Source organism: Hylobates moloch, unplaced genomic scaffold, assembly GCF_009828535.3.
Source record: "Hylobates moloch isolate HMO894 unplaced genomic scaffold, HMol_V3 SCAFFOLD_3, whole genome shotgun sequence".
In the NCBI taxonomy this organism is placed as follows: Eukaryota; Metazoa; Chordata; class Mammalia; order Primates; family Hylobatidae; genus Hylobates; species Hylobates moloch.
In genome coordinates this window covers 137,272,470-137,296,610 of record NW_026652278.1, presented here as the reverse complement: position 1 = coordinate 137,296,610, position 24,141 = coordinate 137,272,470, and the positions used below count along the sequence as shown (strand labels likewise).

Genomic DNA, 24,141 nt, shown 5'->3' with positions numbered 1-24,141 from the left:
ACCCTCTGCACTGCGTAAGAACCAAAGCCAAGGGCAGAAGCTGGGCACACCCACAGGTAAGCAGGCCCAGGGCCTTCCAAAGAGGAAAAATCCTAAGGCATGTATTTCCCTTCTTGCTGTCCTGTCTGCTGCCCTGTGCCACCAGGAAGTGGGGGAGAAGGGACACCACAGGCTGGGGCCACCAACCTCCCCTCCCACTGCTCCCCAGCGCAGAGGGGAGTCCAGGAGGGGAGCATGTGCACTGGACTATCTCTGCCTGCAGGCGCGGTCTCCTTCATATTTAGGAGGGTGTGGGGAAAAGAAACAGAAACACACACCCTTTCCTGAAAGAAAAAAATTATCTTTCTTGGTAAATGCAAGTGTCTGAAAAGAATGACAAAACAAGTACCTCATTTTGAGTAGTAATGATGCTTTTAAAGTGCTTACTGTTGCCAGAAACTGTTCTGAGCGAACGTAGGCTCTCTCATCCATATACAACCCTCTGAGGGAGGTGCTGTGGTTATGCCCATTTATAGACAACAAGCCGAGGCACAGAGCCTCAAGAGGGTTTTCCTGGGCCCAGGGACGTGTCCATTTGTCCATCTGCCTGTTTCTCTCTTTCTTGGCTCTCTCCTGCCTTCCCCACTGCCAGCCATTCTGTCCTCTGGTCAGAAATTCCTAGAGAGGTTGGCCAAGATTTACCTGTGCCTGGGGAGGCAGGGAGATAACACACTCTAGGCCCATGGAGAGTGATGAAGGGATGAGTTTGGGGGCAACGTTTCTTTAGTTTCCCTCCGCATAGGCTCTCCAGTTTAGGCAGCGTCCATAACCCTGTCCTTGCCATAAAGTGGCCACATAAAGAGGGGGAAAGGGAATATGAAGTCAGGGCAAAGAGAAGCTCCCCTCTCTTCAAAGTAAAAGGCTCAGTTTCTAAGAAACAGCACTTCACTCTCTTACAGGAACTTAATGTCCCCCGCAGGCTGGGCAGGGGCCTTCCACACGAACGACAGGTTTCTCTTCAGGGACTTGTCAGAGTGGGTGACTGCATCAGCCTCTTGAAAACAAGTCATCAGTTTGGAATGAGGAGGAATGAGAATGAAAGTGCCAGCGACTTGATGATCAGACACTCTTCGAGCCTGAAGGAGAAATCCCATGAAATCACGACTGCTTCTCACCGTCACTGCAACAAAAACACCCGTTCAACATGAACATGTGTGACTTAGTTCCGTGTGGTGATTTTATGCAGCTTTTTTCAAAACTAAAAGCTTTAAGATCAGCCCCCAGAAAGTGAACAATTCATTAGAGGGGGTAAAAGTTGAAGTCCTATTTCACACCAAAATAAACTCCATTTGGATCAAAGTTATGCGAAAATGAAATAAAAAATAACTAGAAACTTTTTTCTTTTTATAAATATTGGATTTAGAAATACCTCTCTGAGCAAAACCCAGCTGCCATAAAGGAAAAGATGAGTAAAGTGTGCTATATTGTTTTAAAATATGAGTTTAGGTGAACTCAGGACAGATGATTAAAAAAAATTATTTTCCAAAAAAAAGTATTTGTAAGACATAAAACAGACAAAGAGTCATAGCCATGGTGAATTCATAAAAAGATGACTCCCTCAAAATAATGAAAGGATGCAAACAGAAATAAAACAAGCTTAGTAATAATTTTTTTTTTGAGACAGGGTCTCGCTCCATCACCAGGCTGCAGTGCAGTGGCACGATCTCAGCTCACTGCAACCTCTGCCTCCTGGGTTCAAGCGATTCTCCTGCCTCAGCCTCTCAAGTAGCTGGGAGTACAGGCACGCACCATCACGCCCGGCTAATTTTTGTATTTTTAGTAGAGACAGGGTTTCATGATGTTGGCCAGGATGGTCTTGATCTCTTGACCTTGTGATCCGCCCTCCTCGGCCTCCCAAAGTGCTGGTATTATAGGCGTGAGCCACTGCACCTGGCTGTTCAGTAATTATTTTTAAAGCAATTATACATGAGATACTATTTTATACCTCTCATATTAGCAAATGTTAAAATGTGTGGTTGTAAGCAGTCCTGATAAGACTATGGAAAAACTAGGGCATTCATTCACTAGTGCTGGAACTATAAACCATCCAACTTTTTGTGGTGTAACCTGACAACATCTTCCACATTTAAAATGCAATTACCCCTCTGATACATGCTACCTTATCAGTTAGCCCTGAAAACATAGTAAGTAAAATAAAGCCAGAACCAAGATGACAAATAATGCATGATTCTACTTATGTGAGGTACCTAGAGCAGTCAAATTGACAGAGACGGAAAGAAGATTTAAAATTAGCTGGGGCTGAGCATAGGGAAGGATGGCCAGTACAGAGTGTCCATCTGGGATGATGGAAAAGTTCTGGCAGTGGATAGTGATGATGGTTGTACAACATTGTGAATGCACTTAATGCCCCTGAGCTGTATACAGCTATAATGGTAAAGTTTATGATATATGTATATAAACACAATAAAAGAAATGCCCTCTAAAAATCATTACTCTTTGATCTAGAAATTTTGCATCTAGGAATTTTCCCCACTGACAAATTTGCACAAATAAATATAGCAAACACTGATGTCCAATACCCAACAGTGATTGTCCACTTATTCCCTGCTAGCAGAACAGATGGTTCTGCTAACAGAACCCAGATGTTACATTCATGTGGAAGTGGAGACCACCTGTCTTCAGGGAAGTTAGGCCTCTCCTTTTCCTCAGGGGATGAACTGTGATTAGACTAAAACCAGTGTTGGTGATTCTGTTCCCCTTCACCAGATAGAATTCTGGCCAATGAGGCCAGATCTGCTGAGAGAACAGCTAACGTCTAAGGATCAATCTTTTCACGTAAGGCCTTTATTCCAGCTGTCGTCCCAGTGTGAGGCCTAAAACCACGGCACTCATCCTGAAACCGTGCGATGTCAAAGGAATGAAAACCTAACTCGCTGATGACGGCGGAGCAGGAAAATGGAAAAATCTTAGGATCTAGATGATGTCAGTGAATGGCTTCACCCAGTACAGAAACTGCCTCCAGACTTAAGAGAGAAAATTAAATGTCTTTATTCGTTAAGTTTCTGTTAATCAGTTTTTCTGATACTTGAAACTAAAGCAATCTTGATGCTTACAGTGAGCAAAGACATATGAATAAAGATATCCATCAAAACTGTTTATGAAAAAATTTTAAAAAGTAAATACCCATAAATAAGAAACTGGTTAAATCAATCATGTGACCTATAGACAATGGACTGTCACGAAATCATTAAAAACAGGCTCTGTGGCTGGGCACGGTGGCTCACGCCTGTAATCCCAGCACTTTGGGAGGCTGAGGCGGGTAGATCATGAGGTCAGGAGATTGAGACCACCCTGGCTAACACGGTGAAACCCCATCTCTACTAAAAATACAAAAAAAAAAAAAATTAGCCAGGTGTGGTGGTGGGTGCCCGTAGTCCCAGCTACTGGGGAGGCTGACGCAGGAGAATGGCGTGACCCGGGGAGTGGAGCTTGCAGTGAGCCAAGATTGCACCACTGCACTCCAGCCTGGGCGACAGAGCGAGACTCTGTTTTAAAAAAAAAAAATTTAATTTGTGTCTGCTGAAGATTATATTAATTTGAGATCTCACTCACATATGCTTAAATGCATGGAAAACTTCTGAAAAGAGGTGGAAGAAACTTAACAAGGGTTACATCTGGAGAATCAAATTGAGTGTTCAGAGCAAGAGAAGGAAAAGCACTTTTAATTTTCTACCTTTTGATAGTATTCTAACATTTTTAAAGCATGTAATATCTTTAAGCTATTTAAAAAAAATTTTTTTTAATTAGCCACTCGTGTTCAAGGGAATGAGTGGCTAAAATCAGGGTCAGACCTTTATAAGTTTGCTAAATGCAGCTTGGTGTCTAGGATTATTTTATTTTCCACGCATTTGAACTTTTATTAATAAACATTTGAACAAATACTTAGAACTATTGAACACCAAGCACTATGCTAGGAGTTGAGTATGTATCTATGAGCAGGATAACATAGTCCTTACCTTCAAGGAGCTCACAGATCCCGGCAAGAGAACAGTATACTTACAACGTAAGTCAGTAATAACTGACTCTCATTGAATCCCTGAGGCACTCCGTCAAGTCATTTATTACATATGCTGTCTTGGTTCCAGTTGCAATCCAATTATGTTTCCCTCAGGATACCTTCAAAATTTCAGTATCACAATATTTTTAGTTATTTCTGCAGATTTTTCTCCCTGACATAGTGGTTTTTTGGTTCGGGGTTTGTTTGTTTGTTTGAGACAGAGTCTCACTTTGTCACTGTCACCCAGGCTGGAGCGCAGTGGGGCTATCTCAGTTCACTGCAACCTCTGCCTCCCAGGCTCAAGCAATCCTCCCACCTCAGCCTCCAGTGTAGCTGGGAACACAGGGTACAAGCTATCATGCCTGGCTAATTTCTGTATTTTTTTTGTAGAGACAGGGTTTTGCCATGTTGCCCAGGCTGGTCTCAAACTCCTGAGCTCAAGTGATCCACTCACCTTGGCCTCCCAAAGTGCTGGGATTACAGGCATGAGCCACCAAGCCTGGCTGACATAGTGTTTTGATTCTTACCATTGTTATTCCCCTAGCCACAGAACACTAGGATACTGACATACAAATCCCTTCATGCTGGGAGGGGCTGGACACACACTAGAGTGGTTGGAGCCCCCAAAGAAGTGGCCTTCCTTGGGGAGCCTCTTGCATTTGCCCCAGTGTGCTATATACACAAACTCACTTTCTGTGTCATGATGCAACAAAGTTTGGGAAGCTCTGTTAGAATAGACTTAATTCAGTATATTGGGAAGTATATTGATGTTGAACTCATATACTATCCACCCATGTTTTTTCACACTTCTCAACAGAGCAAAATGAATGGATAAAACAATATTTATAGAGTAAATTTCATTTTTGTTGATCACCTTTAGTTCCCATCAAAAGAATCAGCAAAAATCAAGAGGGGTTTAGGGCAAAAGTTGCTGATGTGTTGGAGCTCACCTTGGGCATGTAGTTCTCTGCCTACACTTAGTGGCATCTGAAGTATCTGTAGCTTCCTTTTCTGCTGTCCCTCACTGCCACTTCCAAGCTTGGTCCAAGGTAAGCTGTGGACTCTGAAGAGTGTGAGTTCGGGGAGTGGGGGCGGGCCATGGAGGTAGAAACACCCCTGGTGGGGGCAACCCGAAACTGATAACTTCCCTGCCCCTGCGTCTTCCTGAGAGATGATTCAGAGGTGTTTCACATGGCTTCTCAGAGGGTCCCCACTGGAATGCACCTCGGTTGCTCACAGCAGCGACCTGCTCAGTTGCACGCCCTTGACTGGCGTCTCCTCTTGTCCAGCTCCCTTTCCCTCTTCCTCACCTGTGTTTCCTGGGATGCTCTCTCACATAAACCACCTGCGCTCCCGTTCTTTCCCTGCTTTTGTGGGCACCTAAACTAAAAGAGCAGGAAATGATTTTTCATCCCCCAATATTTTAATTTTAAAAATGTCAAATTGTATATATTTAAAGTGTACAACATGATGTTTTGATATACTCACATATAGTGAAATGGTTACTATAGTCAAGCAAATTAAAATATCCATCATCTCACCAAAGTGTCTGTTGATGGATGAATTTTAGTTTTAAATAATGAGAAAAAAGTGTATTTCACACACATAGATGATACACAAAGGTTGCTCAGAGTAACTATATTTGTGTCTGTAATAAGATACATTTATATCTTATGGTAAGGACAAAATAATTATCTATAAAAATGATATTTGTGTCTTCTTATACAGATCACAATTAATATAGAAATTAGTTATCATGTAGCTTTTATGACACAAATATTTTATGCTTATTTTTAACCTGATAACTGCTTCTTAAGATTAAGCCAGGCTGGACATGGTAGCTTGTGCCTGTAATCCCAGCACTTTGGGAGGCTGAATCAGGAGGTTCACTGGAGCCCAGGAGTTCGAGACCGGACTGGGCAACCAAGACCCTGTCTCTAAAAAAAAATACAAAAAATTAGCAGGGCGCAGTGGCATGTGCCTGTAGTCCCAGCTTCTTGGGAGCCTGAGGTGGGAGGATCACTTAAGCCCAGGAATTTCAGACCAGCCTGGGCAACACAGTGAGACTCCATCTCTACAAAAAAAAAAAGGATTAAGCCAAATTTAGTCCAGGAAGCTTCTGACTGGGACAAACACAAACTGGAAAGTCCATGGGGGCTCTGGGGCTCCTCGGAGTCTCTCAAAGCCTCTCTGGTACATACCTGGAATCTTGTCACCTGGTGCATAGGAAGACCTGTGGGTGTGGATGGTGACGTGGTGGGTGTCCTGGTGCTGAGGCTGGGCTTGGATGTGCTTGGGTTGCATGTCCTCACAGGCCACTGTGCTGGCACCATGGGAAAAGGCAGACGAGCAGGAAGCCAGGCAAAGGGTGGTACAAGCCCAGCCCACGAGGGCAGCCCGCATCCTCATCCTGCCCTCTCCTGTATCATGACAAACAGCAGCTTCAGTCCAGACGCTATTTAGGAAAATGACATAAAGTCTTCTCGGAATGTGACTAACCTGAACCCCACACTGCCTCTGTACCTGAGATGCTTTTAGTGCAGCCTCCCAGGATTGCTAATGCTCAAGGCCAAGATCAAAAAGAAATGCCAGGCTATAGGAAGTGTTTCATTTCCAAACACCCTTTTGAAAACTTCTATTCTTCTAATTTTCTCATAAGACCAGACGCTTTTTTTGTTGTTGTTCAAGAGAGGCTTTAATTATTGAGTCAAAGAAATAAAACCAGAAAATGTTTGTATCCTAGTGTGAGCTCCTTGCAAGCTGACTGGTACCCAAGGGCAGTGTGAGCTCTGATACATTATTGCTGATGTAGACACCCAATACACCACCATGGTCAGGCGGCATGGCATGGGATGGCTTGGCTGAGCATCTTATCTCTGTTGCAATTGAAAATTACCAAGTTAAGTGCTACAAAACATCCACCAACTATCAATTATTTAGAGGTGACCGATAAGTTGACAATGCTTTGCTATCTCTTTGCCCTTTCTTTGGCTGTTTTTAGCTATTTCATTACTTTCAGTAAAGAAGATGAGCAGAGAAAGAAATACTCAATTTATTCTATACCTTCTTAAACATACTGATAACAATTTTGGCTCAGGAATAGAATACGATGATTGAATAAAATAGCATTTATAGAGTAAATTTTATTTTTGTTTGCTACCTCTAATTCCCATCAAGAGGAAGAATTAAAATTTGGCAATGTAAAAGAAGTTGACAAAAATAAAATGAGAGATAGCAAACAAGGCAGATGAAAATCTGCCTACATAAACATTTAGGATTATCACAGGCATTTTTTAACAGTTCTGTTTTAGGCCAGGTATGGTGGCTCACGCCTGTAATCCTAGCACTTTGGGACGCCAAGGCAGGTGGGAGTGGAGGACACTGGTCTGAGCACAGGAGTTCAAGACCAGCCTGGGCAATATGGTGAAACCCTGTCTCTACTAAAATACAAAAAATTAGCCGGGCGTGGTGGTGTGTGCCTGTAGTCCCAGCTACTCAGGAGGCTGAGGCAGGAGAATTGCTTGAACCTGGGAGATGGAGGTTGCAGTGAGCTGAGATCGTGCCATTGCACTCCAGCCTGGGCAAAAGAGAGAGACTGTATCTCAAAAAAAAAAAAAAAAAAAAAAAAAGTTCTGTTTTTGTTTTTTTTGTAGTCCCGCACACAGGCATTTTAGAAGTTTGGCTAATATTTTGACCTAAGGAGAAACTCAAGGCAAAAAAAAAAAAAAATGCCCTCCCCTGTAGTCGGCTGGTTTTAAAAGGTAAAAATAAAATCCTGAAAATGTAGTGAAACTAGCTATCAAAACCATAGACTAAGGAAATAATCCATAAACCAAATAATCAAGTGTCCTCCACTCCCATTGAACTCTTCACACACCACCACCTTTTACATTCACAAGCTAAAAGAAGACAGGAATATGATCTATACCGCAAATTTCTTAGACTTGAGTCCTTCAGACAATGCCTTTCTTTTCTGTTTGTTTTCTATGAAGCACCAAAGTCACACATCTCCACACTACAAGGAACCATGGCTACAGCTTCTCAGACACATTAGGGGATAATGAAGATGAACTGTGTAAAAGCATATTCTCAGTCAAGAGGGCTCAGGGTTCTTCTCATTTTCTTTCATAAGGGCCACACAGAAAATGCCCCTTGAATGCTGGGCATGCTGGTGTGCACCTATAGTTCCAGTTGCTCAGGTGGCTGAGGCAGGAGGATCACTTGAATCCAGGAGGTCGAGGCTGCAGTGAGCTATGATCACATCACTACACTCCAGCCTGGGCACAGAGTAAGACCCTGTCTCTTAAAAGAAAGAAATGAAATGAAAATGCTCCTCAAGCCCTTGCTGACGGCAAGTGATCTTTCCAAAGGCAGATCAGACACAGGTGCCTACAAGGGAAGGGAAGTGAGCACCTCGACTCACAGGCTGCGGCCACAGCCCCACCTCCCACCCTCCTGCCTTAGATTTCACTGTGTCTTCTTTCCCACCAGCATCTTGTCTACCTGATCCCTGAAAAACATCCACTTGGAGCTGAGCACGGTGGCTCACACCTGTAATCCCAGCACTTTGGGAGGCTGAGGCAGGAGGATCACTTGAAGCCAGAAGTTCAAAACCAGCCTGCACATCACAGGGAGACCTCGTCTCTACAAAAATAAATAAATGAAAAGAAAACATCCACTTACCGAGGAACACACTTTTCTTCAGGCTTGATAGAATGACTTCCTCTCAGAGTTGCAAACACATCCCTTAAACAAAAGTATTTTCTTCTCCTTTCAGTTTTTTCTCTAATGGGAAGAATAACAGCTGTTACCACTAATCCTCAGCATCGCCAGGAACTGTCCCTCAGTGTCTAAATCCAGCCTAAATCGTATTAGTGCACACACACACGCACACACACACACCGTCTCCAGTCACATCATTGTTCAAGCCTGTGTGAAGAACTAGAAAGAACCGGAACTGGTTTTGCACAGGACTAGCACTGACATCCTTGGCAGAAGCTGGATCCCTCCATCTTGATCTCCCTGCAAAGGGGAGAATGTTTGAATGAAATGAGTCTCAGCATTCTTGGCTTCTTGAGTCAGTGTGGACTGAAGTCATTCTTGGTGAAGTAGAATTGATATGTTAGCCCAAGAGCAACGTTTGGTACCAAAAAATAACACATGGCATAGGCACCTCCCATATCAACTGCACTAAAGCTGGAGTTCACATTTGTATGCATCTAAGAATCTGCTGACACCTGATAATACCACAGAGCCTATAGATCAGTGGTCCTCAAAGTGTGGTCCCCAGAGGGCAACACCAGCATCACCTAGAAGCTTGCAACAGTAACAGTGACGATAAAGAAAGAGGAATGGACTCAGGAGATCAGGTGGAAATAGGATTTGGTGGCCGATTGAATGCAAGGTGTCCAAGAGAGAATCCTAGGATTGATAGTCCTGGGTGATGTGGAGTAGAGGGCTGCAGAGAGAGCAATGTTCTGATTGTTAGGCCTTGTCTCCACTCAGAAAAACCTAAAGATATGAGTGACTGAATAGGCAAGGCACTGGCTTAGGGACCAGGTTGCTAAACCTTTTGTTGCAAGTGTAGATGAGACTATCTATCTTATAAACACCAAGGGAAGTTGGGCTTCCTTGGCCTAGGATTCCAGTGTTCTCCACACACAGAACAAAAGCAAACAAATTCAATTTGGTTTCTCTAAGCCTCTATCCCACTAGGATTGGAGGCAATCTCAATCTCCCACTGAATCATGAGAAATTCTGGGAGGTCTAGAAAATTAGGATACGTTCCTTCCATGGCTGCTGTTATGATAGTTTTCAGAGCTCATATGGTCACTTGAAGACTGTTAGTTGGAAGGCTTCTATGCAAAAAAGGGGCTCAGATCTTCAGCAAGACTGTGGTCTGGGTGCTGAGAGCTCCCAGGTGCACCCTGTGGCCCTTCCCTGCTGAGGTTTTTCCCACCCCTTCCACTGGGTCCTGGCACAGATCTCTGCCCCTAGCAGGAGAGTGGCTAACCTCTTCTCCACTCCACTCTGCTCCTGTCCCAGTCTTAGAGACAAAAGTGTCCCTCCTCTCCTTTTTTTTAACCCTCACCCCATTACCCTGGGCCACCTGGCATAATCCACCTACCACAGGTAGAGGGGTAATCTCCAACACCTCAGCTTTGGCCCTGAAACACAAACTCCCCGGACACAGGGATTCTCAAAAGGCCCAACTACCAATTAGAATGAGGAGGGGAGTGCAAAGGTAGAGAGAGCGCAGCTACGTGGCTCAATAACTAATCCTGCCGTTTGCTCATGTAATATTTCTTGTTGCACCATATCTTAGACATGGCCTTATCTTGCCTGCCACACTCACAGCCTCTGCTGAGCCGGCAGCACATCTTATGCCATTCTCCCTACAAAGCTGATTGTACCAGGATGGGCACTTATCACAGGGGAGGGCCCTGCTGACTCAGGGCTTAGCCAGAAACTCCCTGGGAATCTGACCGAGAACACATAGAAGGCTACTCTATACCAGTGCTGGCCAATAGAAATAAAACGCAAGCCACATATGTAATTTAAAATCTTCTAGGCCAGGCACAGTGGCTCACGCCTGTAATCTCACCACTTTGGGAGGCCAAGACGGGCAGATCACCTGAGGTCAGGAGTTCAAGACCAGCCTGGCCAACATGGTGAAACCCCATCTCTACCAAAAAATACAAAAATTAGCCAGGGATGGTGGCACGTGCCTGTAATTCCAGCTACTCGGGCGGCTAAGGCAGGAAAATTGCTTGAACCTGGGAGGTGGAGGTTGCAGTGAGCTGAGATCGTGCCATTGCACTCCAGCCTGGGCGACAGAGTGAGACCATGTCTCAAAAACAAACAAACAAACAAAAAAATTGGACTAGCCTTATTTTTAAAAAACATGAAAAGGAACAAACGACATTTGTTTTAATAATAAATTTAGTCAATTCAATATACTGAAAACATTTCACATGCAATCAGCATATAAAAAATCATTAGTGAGATATTTTGCATTTTTTTTCACAGTAAGTCTTTGATATCCAGTGGTATTTTACACTTACAGCACATCTCAATTCAGACTAGACACACCTCAAGTGCTCAGGAGCCACCTGTGGTAAGCTGCTACCATATTTATCAGCACAGGTCTATACAAAGGAAGGTGGTTGAGCCACAGGTCATGGTGTGGGGTCAGACCTGAGGCCATATTGTACCACGTGCAGGATGTGTAAGAGGCATTGAGGGGATCGGATGTTAATTAAACATAACAGCATATTTATATAGTGCTTGCACATTACCACACACTATTCTAGTCAGCTAGTTGGCAAATTACCTCATTGATACAGCAACACAATGAGGTCTGCACTATTATTATCTCATTTTATGGATAAGGTAACTGAGTCACAGTGTTTCTGTAACTTGCCAAAAGTTCCCACAGCATTTGGGAAGTGATAGATAAGGTTTTTCCTCACAGTTTTGCTATAGAATAGCTTTGTAACATAATCTACAAAATGAGGATAACTACAGTTCCTGTACCTGCATCCGGAAGTGCTGGTGAAGTTTCAATGAGGCAATAAATAATAAGGAGTTGGTACTTAGTATAGGGCTTGAGACAAAGGAAGGGCTCCATACCTGTTTTGTCTGGGGAAAGAGAAAGCTGGCTGAGCCACAGAGAGGGTTGGTGCCCACCACGGAGAGGAGGCAGTGAGAGAGTGTGGCTGTGAGCAAGACCATGCGCTAAGCCCGAAGCCCGAGAGACAGCAGTGAGTTGGTCTCCAATCCCCGCCCACATGAAGGAGATCCAGCTGTGTGCACCCGGAAAGCAAGAAAATACTGTGTTTTGTTTGTTTTTTGCTTTTTTTTTTTTTTTTTTTGTGAATCTGCTTGAGGTCATTTCACACTAGCAATTTGGCTGGACTTGATATATTAACATGACTGAATCTGTTACATTAACATCCCCTGGCCCTGAGTAGAACAGTTAATATTAATGTTATACCAAGGGAAAGTCTTGGGGTGGGTTTTATGGTTATAAATCAGATACTCTGTGTCCTTCAGTAAATCACTTAACTTCTCTGGGTTGCCTCAGGTATAAAATAAAAAGGTTTGAATTAAATAATCTCTTCGATTTCTTCCAGCAAGAAAATGATACATATTTTTAAGGTTTTATTTTAGTTATAAAGGCATAAGAATGAGCTACTCTTAAAACATCTTGAGATGGCATGCATTAAAGTCTGGCACGTAATTATAACCCGCGTTGACACCATCCCACACTCACTCCTGGTTTAAGAGTCTGCCTTGGAAAAGTTTGCAAATGAAGGAGGAACCTGTTGAGCTCACTATTCCAGTCCTGTTTCCTGCTCCTTCACTCCAGCAGACAAGTGGACATTTTCTTCATTTTCAAAGATCTTGGAGATGAAGATCATGGCTTTTGTAACTCATGAACAGCCTTTCCTATCCAAACGTTTTTCCTACCTTAGTAATGACTTCCTGCTGAGATTGACTGGTGTTTTTACATAGAAATCTGCTATTCCAGTATCATCATTGTGATTAGCATTTTAACGTTTAGATAGATTTTTTAAAACTATCTAAAGATTTCTGGAGTACTGGGATAATCTGTGTAAGAGAAAAATACTCACAATTGTCTTTAAACTCTACATGAAAGTGGGGAGTCAATGGTCATTCATGTACGTTTAGCAGGTCTGCTGACTTTTGCATCATCCTCCATGCTACTGTGCACTTTCTACCATTAAAAAAAAAAAAAAAAGTTGAGTGCCTTTTTTTTTTTCTTTTGAGACAAGGTCTCATTCTGTCATCCAGGCTGGAGTGCAATGGTGTAATCACAGCTCACTGCAGCCTCAACTCCCAGGCTCAGGTGATCCTCCAGCCTCAGCCTCCTGAGTAGCTGGGACTATAGGCACGTGCCACCCTTCCTGGCTAATTTCTGTATTTTTTTTTGTAGAGATGGAGTTTCACCATATTACTTGGGCTAGTCTCAAACTCCTGGCTGGGCTCAAGCAATCCTTCTGCTTCTGCCTCCCAAAGTCTTGGGATTATAGGTGTGAGCCACTGTGCCTGGCCTAGTGCTTTTATTCTACCCAATAATCCTCTCCTTCATTATCCCTGTTAAAGAACAGTACAGTCAAACAGGATTTCTAAGCTAATTAATATTTGAATTCTTACTATTTGTAAAGCAACTTGCAAGAGAGTCTGCTGATAAAGTATCAGCAGGATCTTCTCCCCAGGAGCTGACATTTTACTTGGGGTGAGGTAGCAAGGTACAGAAGAAAGAGCTGTGAAGTCAGACAGCAAACTGGTTACGTGACCTTGGAAAGTTAATGCTGGTGAGCCTCAGTTTTACCATCTGCAAAATGGGGAGACTGTTAGATTTCTCACAAAGATGTTGTAAGGGTTAGATGCTCTCTAGTGGTGATACACAGCAGTAAACAAGCTATGATCAGAAGAGAGATAAAAGCCAGGTTACCAGAGTCTGGGATACCAGAATATTTCAAGTAGAATCAGGAAAATGTAGTTGATTTTAGAGGTTGGGTGGAGTTTAGACAGATGGAGATGGGTAAAAGGATATTCAAAGCAGAAGAGAGAGCTTGAACAAAGGTGTGAACACTAGCTGTGTTTGTAGCAATTATCCAGACATAAAATGAGGCACATTTGACACAGGATAGTGGGGACTGAGATTTTGAGACAGTAAATGGAAGTAAAACTTGGAGACCATTTGTATGGAGGCAAAGGAGGGGTCAAAAATTGGCATTTACGGAGTCTGGACAAATACTATAATCTATGTCCAAAAGAGGGAAGTTGGCGGCATTCAATTTTAGTTATGCTGGAAATGTACTCTGAGCATTTATTCATTCCTTCAGCCAAACTTTATTAAATGCCTACTAAGTGCAGGCCATAGGCTCTGGGCAGGGGATATAAAGATGAATAACACATAGTCTTCACTCCTCCAGGGCTGGTAAAGCAGAGTAGTGCATCAGCAGATAATTGCAAAACAATGAGATAAATGATTAGAGAAATATGATCATGTATTGTTATAGCAGGACAGAAAAAGCATTACCTGGAGTTGATTAAGAGGCTCTTTTTCCCTTTTCAAAGCCTAAACATTCATATCTTGTGACTGCATGCAAAAATGAGCCTCAAAGATTGGCATTGAATAATTCTGGGGACTTCTATTATACATATATGAATGTTTTATAGTATCTTTTTAGGATTCTACACCATGTATACCCTTTATCCTTGTGTAGGCACTTGATCCCATACACCACCCTGGATTGCAACTGATCAGCTTTAAGTGTACCATCTTTCCTATTGACCTAGCTCTAAATCCCTGTAAGGTAGGAATTGTCTTCAAATTGCCAAGCTTGGATGCATAGCACAGCACTATGCACATCGTAAGTTATCTGTGAAATAATGTAGCATAGACCTATGCCAAAGAAGACAAAGGTACATGGATCTCTCTGTTCAGAACTCTATGTTTTCCACTTGTTTTAATGCATCCTTCTTCCAACCTTTCCAAGGATAATAGGTCCCATGTATTGAACTCTTACCATGTGCCAGGCACACAGCTAACATTGAACATGTATGAACTCACTTAATCCTCACAATGATCCTATAAAATATGTTCTAATTCCATTTCCACTTTACAGATGAGAAAACTAAGGCACAGAAAGATTAAAGTAACTTGTTTGAAGTCACATTGCCCATGAATGGAGGCGCTAAGTTTCAAACCCCTGCAGAGTAGCTCTGGAGCCTGTGCCTCTAACTTCTAAGCTGTTACAATGGCCATTGTATAGTCATGAATATGGAAACATACAGAAAAAGTGATGTGGCATGGTTCCAAAAAGCTAATTAAGAGTGGGAGACAAGACTTTGGTTTCTTGCTTCTCTGACAGGGACCAGGGTTTAGAGGGCCACTCTGAGTAAGTAAGAAATCTAGCCGGAACTTTCTTTCTCTGCAAACCTCACATCCTAACCCTGCAAACCTACCAGAAGCAGGCAAACTGATTTTGGGATGCACTACTTCAAAGCAAGAAGGTAAAAGTTATTTCAGGGTAACTGGACTTCAGGAGCCCTCAATATTGAACAATGTCAAATGTTTGTCCTTCCTTCCATCCATGGCAGGTTTTCTCAAATTAAAGAACATTTAAAAATTGTAAGGATATATATGTTTTTCTTCCTTCTCTCTCTTTTTAAAAGTAAAAAATGCAGCATTATGATTGAGTATCTAAATGTCATCCTTTATTTTCTCACCGTCCACACTGCCCTTTGATCGCCCGTCACAGAGGCAGTCACAACAAACAGGGTTTACCCTCCTTTAAAGAGGCAATCCAAACGTCTTATCCACTCTGCAGCAAGAAGCAGCTAATTGTCTGGTTAGCCCCCACTCTCCCTTGGCAATGGGGAAATACTAAAATCTTTGAATGAGAAAGTCCTTCATCAAAATTTTTAACTTTTAATTTTAAAACATTTTTTCAGGGAATCTGCAAATACCAAACTCCAAAAGTGTTTCTCTGGTTCACGTTCATGGGCCGTTTCTGCAGGACCAATTACTTCTTTTGCTCTAAGACTCAGCTCCAGAGCTAGATCCACATTTCCCTCAAACCAGCTGCAAGTCTGCCATCACAGTCCTTTCTTTTACTAAACAGACATCTAAAACCGACAGGCCTCTTTCACCACCTCCTGCAAAACAGCAATAGAGTCAACTTCTCGGGCAGCACCCCAAAGCTGTGAAACGTTACGCCGGCACTTACTGCTAGGATCTGAGCCAGTTCTCCTGGGAGCAAACTGCCTGGTGACACAGAATCCCAGGAGCCAGCTTAGCACACTGCCAGTATGTGAGTGGCCCCAGCTTAATGAGTTTGAGGCACCTCAGGAAATTTAATCATTTGTTTCCAACCATCCAGCAAACAGTCTAGAAAAGCTGTAAGTAGAAATACCAGATTTCCCAATTCCCCTTCAGTGCTTAACAATTTCTTCCCATAAAAACCCTTCAGTAACGTGAGCAAAATCCACATGGCAATAGATCCCTTAAGAGTTTAACAGAAGGTCTACCGTAGGCCAAGCCAATAAGACTTCTTTAACACCATCTTTTCACTAAACCCTATGTTGACTGTTTTCCCTATCTCCCAGGATAGGGGAGCAGCAACGATTAGCATCACTTTTACTCCTCCCCAAAACACCTGCACTTTCCCCGCAAAGCCCAATTCACACGTCTCTGATGCAAGAATCTATAGGTAAGCAGAAAATACTATTTGAAATAGTTTAAGTTTATACAAAATTCTGGTATGATAGTCCTTAGTATATTTTGCTTTTCTTTTTTCTTCAATTTTTACTTTAGGTTCAGGGGTACATGTACAGGTTTGTTACATTGTTAAACTCATGTCATGGGGGTTTGTTGTACAGATTATTTCATTACCCAGGTATTGAGTCCAGTACCCAGTAGTTATTTTTTCTGCTTTTACCACTTGGGATAGTTAATTTTATGTGTTAACAGAAACCAGATAGCTGGCTAAACATTATCTCTACGTGTGTCTGTGAGGGTGTTTTTGGAAGAGATTAGTATTTGAGTTGATGGGCTGAGTAGATTGCCCTCCCCAGTGTGCGCAGGCCTCATTCAGTCCACTGAGGACCAGCTTAGAACAAAAGGGCTAAGAACAGTCGAATTCACTCGCTGACCGTCGGGCTGGAGCATTGAGCTTCTTCTGCCCTCAGAGGTTTGATTCTCAGGCCTTGGCACTCAAACTGGAATCTATATCGGTGACTCTTGGACTCTCAGGCCTTCAAATGACACCACTGGCTTTCCTGGGTCTCTGGCTTATAGAGAGCAGATCATGGGACTTCTCAGTTTCCATGATCATGTGAGCCAATACCTTATAATCAATCTCTTTCTCTATATCTATACAGGCATAACTCAGAGGTATAGCAGGTTTGGTTGGGTCCAGATCACTGCAATAAAGTAAACATCACAATAAAGAGAGTGACACAATATTTTTGGCTTCCCAGTGCACATAAAAGTTGTGTTTATACTATACTATAGTCTTTAAAGTGTGTAATAACATTATGTCTAAAAAAAGATGTACATACCTTAATATAAAAAGACTTCATTGCCAAAAAAGGCTAATGATCATCTGAGCCTTCAGCGAGTCATGATCTTTTTGCTGTTGGAGGGTCTTGCCTCGACGCTGCTGGCTGCTGATGGATCAGAGTGGTGGTTGCTGAAAGCTGAGGTGGTTGTGGCAATTTCTTAAAATAAGATAACAATAAAATTTGCCACATTGATTGACTCTTTCTTTCACAGAAGATTTCTCTATAGCATGCAATGCTGTTTGACAGCATTTTACCCACAGTAGAACTTTTCAAAATTGGAGTCAATCTTCCCAAACTCTGCATCTGCTTTATCAATTAACTTTATGTAATATTCTAAAGCCATGGCATCATTTCAACAATGTTCAAAGTAGATTCCATCTCACGAAACCATTTTCTTTGCTCATCCATAAGAAGCAACTCCTCATCCATTAGAGTTTTATCATGAGATTGCAGCAATTCAGTTACATCTTTAGACTCCACTTCTAATTCTAGTTCTTTTGCTATTTCTACCACATCTGCAATGACTTCCTCCAGTAAAGTCTTGAACCCCTCAAAATCATCAATAACGGTTAGAATCAAATTCTTCCAAACTCCTGTTACTGTTGATATTTTGACCTCCTCCCATGAATCATTAATTTTCTTAATGGTATCTAAAATAGTGAATCCTTTCTAGAAGGTTTTCAATTTACTTGCCCAGATTCATCAAAAGAATAACTATCTATGGCAGCAATAGCTTTACAAAATCTACTTCTTAAATAATAAGACTTGAAAGTGGAAATTATTCCTTGATCCATGGGCCACAGAATGGATGTTGTGTTAACAGGCATGAAAACACTAATCTCCTTGTATATCTTCATCAGAACTCTTGGATGACTGAGTGCATTGTCAATGAGCAGTAATATTTTAATAGAAATATTTTTTTTCTGAGCAGTTGGTATCAACAGTGAGCTAAGGTATTCAGTAAACCATACTGTAAACAGAAGTGCTGTCATCAAGTCTTTATTGTTCCATTATAGAGCACAGGCAGGGTAGATTTAGTATAATTCTTAAGGGCCCTAGGATTTTCAAATGATAAATAAGCATTGACTTTAACTTAAAGTCATAAGCCACATTAGCCCAAATAAAAGAGTCAGCCTGCCTTTTGAAGCTTTGAAACCAGGTATTGACTTCTCCTCTCTGGCTATGAAAGTCCTAGGTGGCATCTTCCTCCAATAGAAGGCTGTTTTGTCTACATTGAAAATCCATTGTTCAGTGGCACCAGCCTCATCAGTTATCTTCTAGATCTGCTGGATCACTTGTTGCATCTTCTGTATCAGCACTTTCTGCTTCATCTTGTGCTTTTATGTTATGGAGATGACTCTTCCTTCCTTAGCCCTCATGAACCAACCTCTGCTAGCTTCAAATTTTTCTTCTGCAGCTTCCTCACCTCTTTCAGCCTTCATGAAATTGAAGAGCTTTGGGGCCTTTCTCTGGATTAGGCTTTAGCTTAGGAGGATGATGTGGTTTGATCTTCTGTCCAGACCACTAAAACTTTCTCTATATGAGCAATAAGGCTGTTTTGATTTCTTATCATTCATGTGTCCACTGGAGTAGCACTTTTAATTTCCTTTAAGAACTTTTCCTTTGGATTCAAAATTTGGCTAACTGTCTGGTGCATGAGGCCTAGCTCTTAGTCTATCTCAATTTTCAACATGCCTGCCTCACTAAGCTTAATCATTTCTAGATTTAAAGTAAGAGTCCTTTGATTCTTCCTTTCAGTTGATCACTTAAATGCCATCGTAGGATTATCAATTGGCCTAATCTCAATATTCTCATGTCTTAAGGAGTAGGGAGGCCCAAAGACAAGGAGAGAGATGGGGGAATGGCTGGTTGGTGGAGCAGTCAGAACAGATACATTTATTGATTAAGTTTGCCATTTGACATGAGTGCAGTTCATGGCGCACCAAGAGAATTCCAATAGTCACAACAAGGTCACTGATTAGAGATCACCATAACAGATATAATAATAATGAAAAAGTTTAAAATATTGTGAGAATTACCAAAATGTGACACAAAGATACAAAGAGAACACATGCTGTTGGAAAACTGTCACTCATAGACTTGCTCAACACAGAGTTGCTACGAACCATCAATTTGTAAAAAACACATTTGCGAAGCATAAAGAGAGGTATACCTATACATCTATCTCTCTCTCTTTCTCTATTTCTATCTCCATCTCCATCTCTATCTCCATCTCCATCTCCATCTCTATCTCCATCTCTATCTCTATCTATACAGTAGCTCCCCCTTATCCAAGGGGGATATATTCCATGACCCTTAGTGGACACCTGAAACCACAGATAGTACCAAACCTGATTGTCATCAATCAGAACATATTTCTGTTCACGTCTTCTATCTACAAATTGAATATCTTTTCCATCTTAACTAAGTACTTATCATGTACTGTGGCCATAACTTTTATAGCTTGAGGTATGACAGCAAAACTAACATGAACTTCTTTTTCCTTCTGTACAATTTTACAGATAGATTTATTCTTATCTTAGATCTTAGGAACCTCAGTATATTATTTTTTTTCTTTCCTTATTAAGTTGAGAATGTTCTTCTTTTCACTTAAAGGAAGCACTTTGCAGCTTCTCTTTGGCATATCCGAATTGCCAGCATCACTATTCTTGGGCTTTGGGGCCATTATGAAATCAAATAAGGCTTCTTTGTATACAAGTACTGCAATACTGAGACAGTTGATCTGGTGATTGACATGGCCACCAAGTGACTAATGGGTAGACAGTGTCTATGGCATGAATACGCTGGACAAACGGATGACCCATGTCCAGGTGGGATGGAGTGGGACAGCATAAGATTTCACCATGCTCAGAAAAGGGCACACTTAAAACCTATGAAGTGTTTATCTCTGGAATTTCCCATGTAATATTTTCAGACCATGGCTGATACAGATAGCTAAAACCACAATGAAACCACGGATAGGAAGGGAGTACTATATTTCTCTATATAGGCACATTTATATCTATATCTACCTATCTCCTGTTGGTTTTATTTCCTGGAGAACCCTAATATATCATGTGTTATTATTTTATTTTTACTAGATTTTAAAAGTGGCTTAAACCCGTTAAAAATGGACCATTGGCCCATACTCTGAGCTTCCTGGCAGTGAAGTAAAAATGGTAAACATAATCAGCTGCCTATTTCTCATTACCTTTAGGGACCATATAAAGAAAAATTAGTTAAAATAACACAAAGATAACTGGAGACATTCTAAACTGGCTGCAGAATGTCCCCTAAAGGATGCTGACTGTCAGCTCTGTCACATCACCTGGACAGGGGTTCCCTGTGGCTTCCCTCCAGCACTGTGTGAGAAAGGTGTGGCGGGCATGCACCTCTGGCCTGTGGGTGACCAGCCACTGGGAGGAGCAGGCAGATGACTGCATGACAGAAAAATGATGAAAAATGATCTTGACAGCCCAGAGCAATGAGCTGAATCTAACAAGATGAAATTAAACAAGGACAAATGTTAAGTGCTTTTCTTAGGTCAGAAACAACCAATGGCTTAAACCCAGGATGGAGGAGATAGGGCTCACAAGCAGACACTTCAAAACAAAACAAAACAAAACAAAATCTTTAGGGTTTTAAGCTTAAAATATGCCATGAAAAAACAGAACAAAAAAAGGTTTTGGGAACAATTTTGTCTCCTGAACAAGGGATATAATTGTCCCATTATACTTTGAGATTACTAGTCTACATTTGAAATTAGATCCTGAACACCCTACTTTATTTCTATGGAAGATAGGGTATATGCCAACATTAAACACAATTTTTGAAAAAGCAAAGTAATCATCAATAAGCTCCTTCGCCTAACACAGCTCCTCTCATTGTGTGCATGTTATTTTTCATGTTGCATGCTGTACTTTAAAATTAACATACAGTTGAAAATAGAATAAATGTACAAAGTGTATTCTTTTTTTTTTTTTTTTTGAGACGGAATCTCGCTCTGTCGCCCAGGCTGGAGTGCAGTGGCGTGATCTCTGCTCACTGCAAACTGCACCTCCCAGGTTCACGCCATTCTCCTGCCTCAGCCTCCCAAGTAGCCGGGACTACAGGCGCCCGCCACCACGCCCGGCTAATTTTTTTTTTGTATTTTTAGTAGAGAGGGGGTTTCAGCGTGTTAGCCAGGATGGTCTCGATCTCCTGACCTCATGATCCACCCGCCTCGGCCTCCCAAAGTGCTGGGATTACAGGCGTGAGCCACCGCGCCCAGCCTAAAACTGGAGTGTATTCTAAAGAGAGTGACCAGGGTGGTGTATGGACTCCAAAATTATGCATTTGTGAAGAGCAGTTGAGCCAACAAGGAGTTTCATCCTGAGGAGAGAAGATTCATAATAGCTTCCTAAAATATCTGAAGGGTTGACAACAAAAGATTAGGTTTGTTTAAGGTAAACTTAAGAGTTATAAAGAATAGCATTTGTAAAATCTTTAGAGTTTTTAATATGACTTCTATTTTAAAAAATCAATTTTACCCTTTAATAGGTATGGAAAATATTGATCTGTTATTTAAAATATTGTCATTTTTACAGATAAGAAAAATTTTGGATTAAAGAGGTAAAATGATTTGAGCAAGATCTTATGACCAGTATGTGGCAAGGCTGAGACACAAACCAAGGTGCTCAAGCTACAGTGAGGCAAATTTAAATTCACTATTAAAAGAAAAATATCTCCCTATGAGTTAGATGTGTACAAAGACAAAAAGGATGCCCCCCAGATTTCCTTGTAGACTTTATCTGTAAATGAGGCAATGAAAGAAAGATATTTAAGCATTGGCCATAGCAGTGGATTTCAAATTTTTTGACAACCTATAGTAGAAAATGTTTTTTTATCAGCCCCAAGTGCACCCACACCAAGAATAAAATGGAAACACATTTAACACAGTAATACTAAATGCTATAAATGGTGTACATTAATTTTTTTCCATTTTCGTATTGATGACCTTTAACCATTAAATTGATTTCATTTCCCATGCCATATTATGCAGACTGAAAAACACAGAACTAGAGAACTACTTAGTGGGACTTCTTGGGTGGGCTAGAAGACCAAACATTTCTTCCAACGAGATTCAATAATTCTGGGTCTCCCCAAACTGTGTTATATAGCTTTTAAAAAAAATCCTAAATTGAAATGTCTTTTGTCTCCAGCTTATTGCTTTCATTCTCTTATTCTAGCTTATTGAATTTTTTTACTCTTGATTCTATTATTCCTAGTATTATCCGTCCTTCCTTATACTACATAATATGAAAAATCTTTGATTCCTTTACCTGGGAATTGATGAAAATAATAAACTCTATAGAACCAAGTACAGGAGGTTGTGATACATTTTAAGTATAGTTGCCCACATAGCTGTATTTACGTGCACTGCCTTTTCTTTTCCAAGCAGTTATAAATCCTCCAGTCATACTAACAACTACTCTATTTTATTTTTGTCCACATAGTTAAGAAATTGTGTTCAATGTGTTGCTAAGATTAAGTGAGACCATACTATGACATAGGGTGGTTGGTTCTGAGGATTAAATGAGGCAGTTTATACTGAGTGTTGCAGATATATAGCATCTGGAACAAAGAAACTGCTCAGTAGTTGTTACCCAGGATGATAATGACAGTGGCATCAATGATGATGATGATGTTACAATTACAATATCCTTCTAGTTTAGTAGTGTAGAAGGTATAGGTTCTACATATTTTAATAGGTGTAGTTTCTAGACTATTAAAATATTCTGTGGTCTTGACACGTCTTCTTTAAGTGAACCCGTATTGGCTTTTAAACCACAACTTTTTTTCTACATATTTTCTACTTCTCTTGAGTATGCACGGTTTTTGCATTAAGGTTGCTGGTCTGTTGTTTCCCTACCTTTTCTTCCTTTTTAAAACCAGGGCATTTTTTTGCTCATGTCTCATTTTCCTCAATGTCTCACAGGCTCCTAACAGTGTTTCCTGTGTCACCTGCAAGTCGCTTTGTGCAGTGTGATGTCATCACTGCCCCTGGAGACTTAACTTAGAGGAGTTCCAGTCTTCTTTATTTTGGTGGATTCCGTTTCTCCCCTAGAAATATTTTCAGCTTGGAGATGATTCTTTTTGAAGGATAAAGAAACAAAATAAGACCTGAGTGGCCTGGCCTCCACGCCATCTGTTAACACCAGGCTATCCTCATTAACCAGTGGCCTTGTCCCTTTGTTGTCCACTTTATTCTGAAAAGCCTCAGCACATCTGGGAGTTTGGTCTTCTTTTCAAGTAATTATTTTAAATTTTAATTAACAAATAATAATTGTATATATTATATATTTATGGGGTACAATATGATGTTTTGATATATGTTTACCTTGTGGGATGATTAAATCAAGCTAATTAACAAATCCAACACCTAACACATTTATCATTTTTTTGTGGTGAAAACATTTAAAATATATTCCTTCAGCAATTTTGAAATATACATTATTATACATTCTGTGCAATAGATCACTAAAGCTTATTCCTCCCAACTGAAATTTTGTACCTTTTGATCAGCATCTCCCTATTACCCATCCACCCCTTCCCCCTGCCTCTGGTAACCACCATTCCATTCTCTACTTCTGAGTTTGACTTTTTTAGATTCCACTTATAAGTGAGATCATGCAGTATTTATCTTCCTCGGCCTGGCTTATTTTACTTAGCATAACATCCTTCAGGTTCACCCATGTTGTCACAAATGGCAGAATTTCCTTCTCCTTTAAGGCTGAATAGTACTCCATTGTGTGTGTGTGTGTGTGTGTGTGTATATATATATATATATATTATATATATATATAGCACATTTTCTTTATCCATTCATCCATTGATGGACACTTAGGTTCCTCCTTTATCTTGGCTATTGTGAATAATTCTGAAATGGACACAGGAGTGCAGAGATCTCTTCAGCATACTGATTTCAATTTCTTTTGATATGT

The 24,141-nt window shown here is 41.1% G+C and overlaps 1 protein-coding gene across 1 annotated transcript in view; it reads right to left on the bottom strand.

The window, feature by feature from the left end:
* The window catches only part of REELD1 (reeler domain containing 1), a 32,619-nt gene extending 8,889 nt beyond the window's left edge, over positions 1 to 23,730 (bottom strand). The window contains exons 1-4 of the mRNA XM_032147937.2: positions 23,070 to 23,730; positions 8,741 to 8,842; positions 6,259 to 6,512; positions 937 to 1,159 (exon numbers count right to left, since the gene is read on the bottom strand). Coding sequence (XP_032003828.2) covers positions 937 to 1,159; positions 6,259 to 6,512; positions 8,741 to 8,842; positions 23,070 to 23,116 — 626 coding nt within the window. The 5' untranslated portion in view covers positions 23,117 to 23,730. The remainder of the gene's footprint in view (positions 1 to 936; positions 1,160 to 6,258; positions 6,513 to 8,740; positions 8,843 to 23,069) is intronic.
* Between the last annotated feature and the right edge of the window lie 411 nt (positions 23,731 to 24,141).